The sequence below is a fragment of the Hipposideros armiger genome, unplaced genomic scaffold (genome assembly GCF_001890085.2).
Source record: "Hipposideros armiger isolate ML-2016 unplaced genomic scaffold, ASM189008v1 scaffold_198, whole genome shotgun sequence".
Lineage (NCBI taxonomy): Eukaryota > Metazoa > Chordata > Mammalia > Chiroptera > Hipposideridae > Hipposideros > Hipposideros armiger.
Window position 1 is genome coordinate 1,724,037 of NW_017731548.1, and position 12,214 is coordinate 1,736,250.

A 12,214-nucleotide genomic window follows, 5' to 3' on the forward strand; every position below is an offset into this window, starting at 1 on the left:
ATTCTTTCACAACTCTCTTATGTAAATACTATTGTGTTCATTTTAAAGATGAGGAAATGAGTTCAGAGAGCTTAGGAAACATGCCTAAGACAGTACAAAACGTGTCAGAGCTACATTTGAACAAAGCCTACATTCTTTCAATGTTCCATTGAGAGGGCGTAAACCTCTCAGTTTTTTTTCTAGCTCTCAATTTTAATACTGATGCAAAGAAAATAAAACTGAAAGGTTTGATAATTCTAGAATTAACCTTTCCTAGCATCCAGTAAAGAGAACAGGGGTCTTGTGTGATCCTGACTCTACCTCTAGCTACAACCATGGTAAATGATTGGCTTATCTCATCTCCAATTAACATATTCCATCCCTCAATGATTCAACTTCCTGTGTAAATGTTACCTTAGTGCTATAGAATTGGCTGTAGTATGACCTTGGCAAGGCAAGAAAGTCATCTCCAGCTCTTATCATTATCCTATCCATAATACTAAAGCCCCAGGGAAAGTATGTCTGGTACAAAGACGTTATTTTTACTTACTTTGTTTCTCATTTTTGGTTTTTGTCTGCATATTCTTATAGAAATATTGTTGTTTTTTCAATGTGCTTTTGTTACATATTAAATTCTGTTTACAAATGAAATAGACAACCATTGTTTCATCAATATTGTTAGAATGTTTTTTGCTAAGTAAGATATGCATATAAAAGTTGAATTATGGACCTAGATCAGATAGGATATGGAAAGAAATATATCTAGGTGCACCTAGATGTTTAAAACCCTTATGCACCCTTCTCATTTGCTTCTTCCATGAAGCCATCCAGGCCTACTCTAGAGATAGCTCCTTCCTTTGCACTGAGAGTGGATTCAGGTTTGGTAAGACGCAATTTGTAAAAGGGGGCTCTTTAAAAAATGAACATAAATTTAGGAACATGGTATAAGAAGAAACCCCTGAAACGGGGGTTTTGAAGCTTAAGCTTCATTAGCATTACGGTAAATTGATCTCTGACTCTGTTTAATGGTCATATATAATTGTATGTATGTAATATGAAACCTACTGTCTATTGGTTTTTTTTAACCCTCATAACCAATTAATATTCCTTGAGAGTCAGGACTATACTTTCAAGTCCTCCTAGCACCACCTTGCAAAACTCCTTTTATGTAGTAGCTATATAGTATACAAAACTGAAATTTATTTGCTATTCTTTAGATTATAGAAATCATAAAGAAGAACGTCTCAGATACATTGCATTTGACACTTTATATAATAGAGAGTTGTTTGCTGATCACCAATTCACTTTCTTTCAGGAACAGGAATCCAAATGTCCTCTGGCCAGCTCTCACCCCAGCATTCTAAGACAGGGGTCTTGTGTGATCCTGACACTATCACTAGCTCCATCCATGGGAAATGAGTGGCTATCCATTTCTAATTAACATATTCCATCCTCTTAGGCAGCAGCAATGACACACATGGAGACATTTTCTGGGATTCCTGCGAAAGAAAAGTTTCTTCTGTCTTCCATGAGAGCTACTTGGTAAGATGCTCTCTCTTTCTCTGGGTAGTATGATGTGAGGTCTGGAACTGTTACAACCCTTTTGCTAATAAAGGGAGTGCTTGCAGCTACTAGAGGCAGTCCAGTAGAGGGTGAGTGTGAGGCCCACAGTGGGCAAGGGGGAGCAGACCCATGGAAAGAACCAGGTCCTTGGTGGCACTGTCTGCATCACTGGAGAAAATCTTACTGCAAACAAAACTTTCCTCTGATTTTTTTCAGTTATAAGAACCAATAAAAACCAGTAGCACTGATTTATTATTCAAGCTAATTTGAGCTGGGTTGTCTGAAGCTGTCATTCAAAACTCCTATCTGATACAATATAGAATTTTATGAAGCCAGAGTTATGTGGAAGTATAAAAAAAGAAAAAAATTCAAATTTTTAGGATTCTTCATTTCATAGCATCTTAATTTTTTCATACAGTAAAGAATATAAAAATCATTTGTTGTTTACTGAAACATATTCTAGAACTATGACTGCTAGGAGTTATTATGTGGATCCTAATCATTGCTTAGGAACAACTTCTCTTGTTAGAGGCCCTTTAGAATGCTCCTGGTTAATAATATCATTAAAATATTCCAATTCTTCCCTGATCTTTTAAAGAGTAACAAACTCTCTATTGAAATTTTCTTTTGCAGTATTAATTATAAGTATAAGAATTGCATGTGCTTCTTAGTGGTCATCTCTTCACTAAAAAAAAAAAATTGCATCATTAGTAGTTTTCCCAACCAATTATATTATTATACTTAAAATGTAATTTTCCCATTAGGCATATAGTATGATATATTTTCATACATTAAAATCTTGTTTATTAATGATTTTTATACAGGATAGTCTTGGGTTTCTAGCCCATTTGTAAGAAGTTCCTATTAAGAAATTCAATGAAGCATGGGAACAATGCAAGAGTAATTTATTAACATATCAAGAGGCTTTAATTTGCTAACATTTTCCTATCATGTTAGTCTGACAGAATATAAAGAACAAATTGCTAAAGCATGGAACATGGTAGAATTGGAAGAAAAAAGCTATCTATCTTTTAAGCACTCATGGGTTCAAATGTTCTCAGCATGAAGGACGCCATGCTGCCTTAAAGTACAGCTAGTATTCAAGTTGCCTAATTTATGCAGGCTCAGTCTGTTTACCTCTCCTTCCTATTCAGCACTCCATAAAATTAGCGGAGCACATGTGAGTCACAAAGGGAGAAGTTACGCCAAAAGAAATACAAATAATAAGCTTTAAAAACTTGAAGAATATTTACATATTCCAGCTACTTTAGAAACAGTGACTTCCCCATTTATCTCATCTGTCGTGCATAGACTAAAAATCTATAATTATTAGCAAATATTATACCACATATCTTCTATAATCCATATTAATCATAATGAGGGCTACATTTTCTTTGGTTAAGATAGTGTTTCAAGTACATTTGAGTCTAACATCTTAGAGTAGTTGAACATGCACTCTCTAATTTGGTACAGTCCCCATTAAACCTATTGCCATAGATGCTGGCCTCACAGACTTCTGTAACTATCTGGGTTTTCATCTCAGCTGTGGACTGACCTCTTTTTAAGAAGGCTGTGACTACATCTGTTTTAGTATCTCCTGTAAACCCTGTCACCCAGTACAGCGCTTGACATATAGTGAGTGTCTGATAAGTATTTGTTGACTGAATTATTGGAAGAATGAATAAATAAATGGAGGAAAGGAAGGCACCTTGGTCTATAAGCTTCCTTTTACCATGATATCCCCGTTGATTTCAAAGAAAAAGGATGTCCTTTTCAGTTGTAAAAATAATCTAAAATAGCCACAGTAGTGGTCAGGTTATGAGGTTTTACTATCATGTATTGAAAACTTACCTTTAAATTTTTATTATATATGAGTTTCATAGTACCTGTTACACAATGGTCATTCAATGAATGGTAAATAAAACACATGCAGATGAGGTTTTGTTTAAAGAATGGGTCTGACAGTTTTAATCCTCACATTGATGAGTTAGTTTGGTTTTGTTTTACACCCAGAAGTTACACCTCAACCCTGGAAAGTCATGTCAAAAATGCCTATCATTCAAACATTTTAATTCCAATATGGAAGTAACGACATATATTCATCATCACTATTTGAAAGACAACCCAAAGTACATGGCCTATATCAATGATTTAGTACGTTATCTTCATATATTCAGTATTAGCTAAAGCTGATGTGCCAGGCACATACAAAAATTAATGTTTGTATGAAAGTAAACCTGGTTGTCATCTCCTTTTGTAGTCAGCGTCTAAATCTCATCAATTCTTAGCATAGGAATTAAGCGACAAGATAAATTAGTACTAATACAGGCAAAATGAAATGGATATTTGGGAAAGAGAAGATGTAGGGTGAGATTGATCAGATATCCTGGGTTTTAAAGACTCAGGTAAGAAATCTGCAAATAGTACAAAACATAATAGCAAATCAAGTCCTTTCACTTCTTAACCATCAAATCTTCACAACAACCCTATTATTATTTTCCCCATTACACAGGTGAAGAAACTGAGGCAAAGAGAAATTCAATAACCTTGTCTAAGACCCAAAGCTAGTAAATGGCAGAATTAGGACTTGAACCCAGGTAGTCTAGCTCCAGAGTCCTTTGTCCTAACCACTGTTTATTGCCTCTCATATTGTTCTCTTTATATAATATAGTACCTTATTATTTAATTTTGCAGAAAATGATTTTATTATTCAAATAATCTATAACTAGATTTGTTCTTGGAGGACAGATTTCGTGAGTTACAATGTTTCTATCTCCCGGAATCTGAAAAATTACTTGCACGTGGCAAATAAAGATTTTTGTTCAGTTCAACTGCACTGGAAAAATTACTGTATTTGCAGCCAAAGTGGAATTCAATTGCTTGTGTATTTTTTTAATCAGCTGTGTGACTCTCAGGAAAATGTTGGCTAACTGATCGCTTAGGTCCCTTTACTACCTATAATATTATAACTGAAATTAGCAATGAGCTGGCAACTGATATTTCATAAGAGATTCCAATAAATAGAAGCACTAGAGAGTGAATGACAAATAAGGATATGTAAAAATTAGTATGCAGGCTTCACAAACAGGCTAAGAAATACTCCATGTGTAATAATAATAGCTAATATTCATGAAGTGCCTTCATGTGTCAAGTACTATGCTACCTTCTTTTAATGCACGCATCATTTGATCTTTACAACTGCATGACGTATGATAGTATTGTTATTCTCATATGGGAAACCTGAGGCTAAGAGAAAGTGGTTTCAGCTCCCATAGCTACTAAGTAGTGGAACACAGAACTTCAACTTAGGTAGATCTAGTTTTCAAAGGCAAGAAAAGAGGCAAGAGAGAGTGTGCCGAGTTCAAAACAATCTGTGGGATTCATTTTAGAATGGTTGCAATGCATATTTTCCTGACTCATGGAGCTGGTTCTCCGTTTGTCCAGGAGCTCCTCAACCCTTCCCCCACCAGAACCAAATATAGTAAAACCTTGGTTGCGATTAACTTGGTTTGTGAGTGTTCCGCAAGACGAGCAAACATTTCTAATACATTTTAACATGGTAAATGAGTGATGTCTTGCAATACAAGTACAGTAATACCTTGGTTTGCGAGCATAATTCGTTCTGGAAACAAAGTACTCATAATGCAAGAAATCACTCGTTTACTATGTTAAAATATATTAGAAATGTTTGCTTGTCTGGCAGAATGCTCGCAAACCAAGTTACTCGCAATCCAAGGTTTTACTGTAGTTTGCTTCCAGAATGAATTATCCTCGCAAACCAAGGTATTACTGTATACACACATAAGCCATTTAACCTACTGTGGAATGCTAAGCCAGACAACCAACGTGACAGAAAAGTGAAATTTGGAGTGAATGGGCAGAGGCTTAATATGACTAAAGTACAGAAACTTTAGGGCCTGGCTCTGAGGTTATCCTAGCCTATAGAGAAGCTTTTCAGGCTTAGTTCCTAGTTCTTCACTGTACTTCAGAGTTTAGTATCCCACATAAGGTTTCTCTAGACAAATGAGGTGAGCTAACTCCAAATTTGCTTTTTATTCTTATCCCCCATTATGTATTTTATTCTTCCCAGTTTGGAGACAAGTCTTCTCTCTTATATTTTACCAGACCCTTGATAAATTATTGTGCCCTACTTCTTTGCACTATTAAGCTCCCCTACAACGTGTGTGTGTGTGTGTGTGTGTGTGTGTGTGTGTGTGTGTGTGTTTTGGTCAAGATAATGTGTCTTATCACCTAAGAGATATATCACAGAAATGAGTTGCTATTATGTTTTGTACTATTTTCAGGTTTCTTACCTGGGTCTTTAAAACCCAGGATATCTGAGCAATCTTGCCCTACATCTTCTCTTTCTCAAATATCCATTTCATTTTGCCTATATTAGTACTAATTTATCTTGTCGCTTAATTCCTATGTAAAGAATTGATGAGATTTAGACGCTGACTAAAAAAGGAGATGAAAACCAGGTTTACTTTCATACAAACATTAATTTTATACACACACACACACACACACTTGGGTAGAAATGCTTTTAGAATATAGCCTTATGGAGAAAATCGTCTTCTATATAGTTAAAAGTTACCTTTGATAGATCCCTGAAGTTTCCTGGAAGAGTCAAGTCCAATTCTTCTGATTCATAGTTTGTTAATACCCATGGAAACACGGGGTACTGGTTCAGGTCATTATACGTCCGTCCTAGTAAAGAAAAATAGAAATGATAATCTATATACACCAATTGCTTATGAAATTATCCCTGTTCTTATAATAGATAAGGCAACTATTGAATTTCAGAACAAAATACATTGTTCATTGAACTATGTATTTGTTTAATCAAAAGCACTCATAACAATGTGTTTCAAGTGAATTCACTTAATATTAATTAATGCGTAACTACCATTATTTTTTACAGTATAAGCTTGTGGTAAAGACTGCTAGCTGTTTGTCATAACTGATTTCTCTCCTTCCTGGGCTACACCACATTTCTCAGCCTCCTTTACAAGTAGCCACGGCCATGGGAATTAGTTCTAATCTACAGAACGTGAGCAGAGGTAACATGTGACATTTTCTGGCTTGGCCCACTACAGCTTGCCACACGGGTGCCTCCATGCTCCATCTCTCTTCTGATGCTATGACGAAGATAATGCTGCCACCCTGGAAGCAGAGCCTTGCTGGTCAGGGACCCTGAACGCGATCGTGGAGGAGGTCACCCTGCTGATCTGCATACCTGCAGGTTATGTGATGGTAGTCTACTATAATGAGTATATATCTAGAAATTATACTGCCAGTATACAGAATGCTATATTGAGGTTACATCAAGAATTGATGTAGAAAATTTGCAAGTTAACAGAAGTACTCTGAAGCCAGTATGAAAAAGTACAGAGCCAGGTATCATAAACATTGTTTTCACTCTTTTTAGTTCATGAACATTCTTTTTGTATTGTGTTATTTCACTTTAGTGAAGAGCTGCTGGATCTTAGGTTGATCCTAATTGGCTGGGTTTTGTGTTTTTTGTTTGTTTGTTTTATAGAATAACTTAAGTATTTCAGGTGGGATACTGAAGTACAGTGGGAATGTGGGCAGTTCGGGGAGAGAGAGCACAGCACTGGCTCACCCTGATAAACTGATACTGAAATAACACATAATTGGATGAAATTAAGAGAATCGGTATTAAAAAAAACAGGATCTGAAGAAAACTTTTGTTGGGTAAGATTATATTTTGTAAAAATGTGTTACGACCCAATCATGGGTAACTTTCTAAATTTCTATTCAAATTCATACAAAATGGCTATTTCCCTTGTATTTAGCGATATGAATTTCATCTAGTATGCCTTGGTGCACACACCACATACAGCATAACAATAACACAGATATGCCTACATTATCTTGTTCATCATCAAGAGTTGACGTTAAGTGATACCCACTCTTACAGCAACTGGTAAAGGTGACCATGAAATAGGAAAAACAAGTCACAATCTGAGGAAGAACTACATCTGCTAATGATTATAAACATCAAATCATTTAATTCATTTAGTAAACATTTATTGGGTGACTGTTTAGTATATTAATCTCTGCATTTGACAACAAAGCTACATATTGTTTTAAATGTGTAAATTTATATGGGTGCATATTATATATTTAGGTAACTGATAGAAAGCAGGAAATTGCATTTCCTGGAATGAGGTGAGAGTAAGGTTAGGGTTTCCCCTTTGTTCTCCCACCACAGCGTTCACACAGACATGTGTTACAGCTAGTACGCATCACTGCCAACTTGTGTGCCTCTCCACTAGTCTGTAAACTCGTGAATGTAGGTGTGTGTGTGTGTGTGTGTAATCTCTGTGTATTGGCACATACTGCTTACCCAATAAATATTTGTTAAAGGAATGAATACAATGTGATAAAAATGGATAAAAATGAGCCAAAATTCAAAAGATGAACAAGCATAAGCCAAGTAAAGAAGGACAGCTGCAGGATAGTCTCTTTGGAGGATGAGGACTATGTGAAGGCAGAAAATATATATGTGAGAACGGCACTGAACATGCACAGTAAACGTGAAGGAAATGTCTGCAGCTAGACAGCTCAGCCAATGGATGCACCTGTTTTATGTTTATAAGTCTATTGTGGAGAATAATACTAATGAGAATAAACAAGATTTTGGAACCGTTGTTACAGTCTTTTGTATGTGAAAACACTCTGCTGAAGCAGTATCATTGTAAAATACAAAGTGTAAAATTTTCAAATTTTAAACTTATTAGTGATAGCTCATATATATGTTACCCTAGGACAATGGGCTGCTCTCAGTGCTTTTCCTAAACATGTGTATTTACAGAGGCCAGACTGGCTAGGCAGAGTTATTTCTGGGATTCTAACTGGGCTCATGGCAACTTAACACTCCACCATCTTCTGCATTAGCATTCTACTTAAAAACCCGTAGATTTTAATGAAAAATATGTCTCCTAATATATATGTTTATAGATTAACTGGTGATATTGTTTATACAACATATGTTTATATTACTTATATAAATCAGTGAATAGCTGAAAATTAGATACCATAATTGTTTTCAATTTTTTTGAAGTTTTATATACTAATGAAAATGTCAAAATAAAATACATAAAAAGCCAATTTACATGAGCTCAGTACTTAAATGTATCCTATAAATACAAATAGCATAAAAATAGAGATCATATTTGAATATACTAGCCTTCTAATAGAAATGATTTTCTAATATAGGAAAAGATATAATGGTATTTTAAAAAAACATGCAGAAAAGAAAGCATCATCTTTAAAATTCAATACAAACTGATTTATGCCAATAGTCAAAGTGATTGGCAATTGATGTATTATATATATCATATATTAAATATATATGATGTATTATATATATGATTATATATATGTATATATATTGAGATTAATGCTTTTTAAAATTAGTTTTCTTAGCATTTATTTCCAAAGAAACTTCCAAAGGTTATTAAAAGTGAATTAGAGAAAAATATAATAATTCAGTTTTAATAACCTTTGGAAGGTTCTTTGAAAATAAATGCTAAGGAAAATTCAGTAATTTTTAAATTACTCAAGCTTATAGCACCTTTTTAATTCTAATAGATACGATATACTTAACAAATGAATGTAGTTACACAGTTACATTAAAACCTTTTTCAAATAAAAATTCCCCCCAAAAGCCTTGTAACATGGACAGTCAATATACATTTTTGATTTGAATTAAAAATGCACTATGTATTTAAAATCACATGGGCGAAAAAGAATGATTAAATGGTATCTCGGACTTTGCATTCATAAGTTTTACCCATGATTTACCATAATCACTTTATTTTGCTGAGCACCTTTGTGAAATGGAAACAAATACCATTTACTAAATTAACCAAAAAAGTGAAATACTTCCAAAGTATTACCTGTTAGATTCTGGCACTTGCAGGTACTTATTTATCAATTGTTCGCTTTTAAATTTTTTTATGATAATTGAAATTTAGGAAATAACCTTTTGCTGTAATTGGTAGGTTTTTTTTCTTTTCCAGCAGTAGTAAGTGCAGATTTTTTTAATGAACTACGCTCATAAGGTTTTATCTTCGATGATGAATATTAAATATTGCAAGCCTATGACACTAATCTACTCAAACAATAAAAGTGAAGCACAGTAAATGAGATCTCAGAAATACTAGATACGTTTCTTCACTTAAAAAAAAACTTTTTAATTAAACCATCCAATTTAATGTTTTTATATGGCACCTTAGTTTTGAAGGTAAAGTGATCTAGAGACAGCTGACAAAAAAATTATAACTGCAATTCCTTGGTGAAAATGTTAATGACAGCAAAATATTGTTTAATTAGATGATTGCAGCATCTGGATTAACACTCTTTAAGAGCGATGTTCCTGTGCTTGTCTACTTCTTCACACTTTACAGACATTTTGTCATCTCTAGGTCATTAGGAAAGAATTTTTAATGATTTTTCTAGAAGCAAGCAGTTCAAGTTACATCTAATTAGATGACAATAATAAGCCCAACACATGCAGTAGCTAAATATATACATAATTAACCAGGGAGGGCTTGTACATCACAGAGTAAAAAAAGTGGAAAATGCTAAACAGGAGAAAAAGGTAGGGGTTGGGGAAGTTCTGCTGAATTCATTAGCTGATCATATGAAAAACAACTCAAAAACTGTTCAGAGAAATTCTCAAATCTAACAGGCTCATTTACACAAAGCTATGTTAGCAATCACTCTGCTGTTTTTTTTTTTAAATGCAAGAATGCCAGATTTTAACATCTTGTTCATAGGATTATCTAATAAGGTATAAAATGAGCCATAGGTTGTATCTTTCAGGACACAATGAACAGAAATCAGGTCAACTCCAGGAATTAGAGGTTGAAATCACATTTTTTGTTGGACTCTAAGCAGCATTAAAATTCACCTATATAATCTTGCAAAACTTAATGCTCTTTGAAAATTAAAAAAAAATCCATAAGTGTTACAAAATAGTTAAATAAATTACACCACAGCCCTAAGTTAGGCTTTCATGCAGTTTTAAAAATCACGCATTCAAAGAATATTTAATTAATGAAATAGAAAGGTAGGATTTGATAGTGTGTGTGTAGCAGGTTCCCAATGATATGCTGCTACACATAGAAAAAGAAAAAGAGGAAAATCAGCAAAATGTTAACTCGTATATTTATGGCTAAGCTTATTGGTGATTTTAATTTTTTTAATTATAATTCTCCAAATTTCCAATTTTCTATAATGAGTAATTATTAAATTTATAAATAGAATAAAATAAAGGCCATGAAAACACTTAAGGGTTTTAGGCATTTTTAAAAACAATATGTTTTCTGAACATTTGACAAAGCTCTTTTGCTATGTAAACTATATAAAATTTACATACACATAGTAAAATGTGTGTTTATTTCTATGTAATTATGAATATATGCACGTATCACGTGAAGGTCTAAAAAATCTAATAATGCATTAATACTCAGACACTGCTGCCTTTTGCTTTATAGAGTCTTATTTTTAAAAGCATCTAAAAAGGAGAAAAGCAAAATTGGCCAAATATGACAGACCTCAAAAAATTGAGAACAAGGAATGGGTCATAAAATGTACTTTGTATTTCAGGGTAAAATAATAGTTTAGAGACAGGAGATAAATCTGAGAGTGTAAGAGAGTAAATAGTCTTTCAATAGAAAATGCCAATTTATTAAGTCACATTGACCTATATTTTTTAAAATGTGAAGCCAGAAAAGATTGTTTCAGCTTCTCAATCAGATTCTAATTCTGTAACTCTTTGCTTTAATCCAGGAAATTTAAAGAATCCCTCATCCAGCCATTCTAGTGAATTCAAATAACACATCACACAAGCATGCAAACACTTAACAAAGCATAAATATTAATTCAGTTCAACTACTGGGTATTTACTGAGCAAAACTTATTTTTCTTAGTGACTTCATAATCTCATTGGAAAGATGTGATATAGATGTAAAATGCTAAGGACACACGTGTGATATAGAAAATGTTATAGAAAATTTAGTGCTATAGAAGATAACACAGTTATCATTAGATATGTCTTTTAAAGAATACAGTTGTAGCGCAGTGGTTCTCCAAGTGTGGACCCTGGACAGGGGCATCAGCATTACCTGGAGTCTTCTTGGAAATGCAAATTCTTGAGCTCTGTCCCAAGCCTCTGGGGACAGGGACCAGTGATCTGTGTTTTAGCAAGGCCTTTTGGTGACTGTGGCAGTCACCAGTATCCTGGATGTTAGGCTGGTGGCCACCACATTGCCAGTGTCAGGGCTGGTGATGCTCAGCCAAGTCCCTCTCCAGGAGTCACCATCATTAGAAGAGAGACCATGCTCCCAAGGTCCCATCTCCACCAATCACTGCAGAGTGGAGGTACGAAGGCCAGGTCCGCTTGCCTCAGGCAAGACAACTCTGAAGTGTCATCCCATCTCCTGGCTCCCAGTGGAATCTGCTGAGACCTTTGCTGCAACTACCTTGGGGTTTCTCTTATGCGCAGTTCTACTTTCTTTACACCCCCCACAGATGTGAGCCCATCCTCTCCAATAAACTCCCTGCAGGCAAATCTCTGTCTCAGTGTCTTTCTCTGGATCTGAGGTCTAGTTGAAGACAGGTTCTACATGAGTTTCTA

The 12,214-nt window shown here is 34.6% G+C and overlaps 1 protein-coding gene across 1 annotated transcript in view; it reads right to left on the bottom strand.

Moving 5' to 3' along the window:
* The window catches only part of NBEA (neurobeachin), a 707,336-nt gene that overhangs the window by 98,142 nt on the left and 596,980 nt on the right, over positions 1-12,214 (bottom strand). Inside the window, exon 44 of the mRNA XM_019653151.1 lies at positions 6,140-6,252. Within this exon, the coding sequence (XP_019508696.1) occupies positions 6,140-6,252 (113 nt within the window). The remainder of the gene's footprint in view (positions 1-6,139; positions 6,253-12,214) is intronic.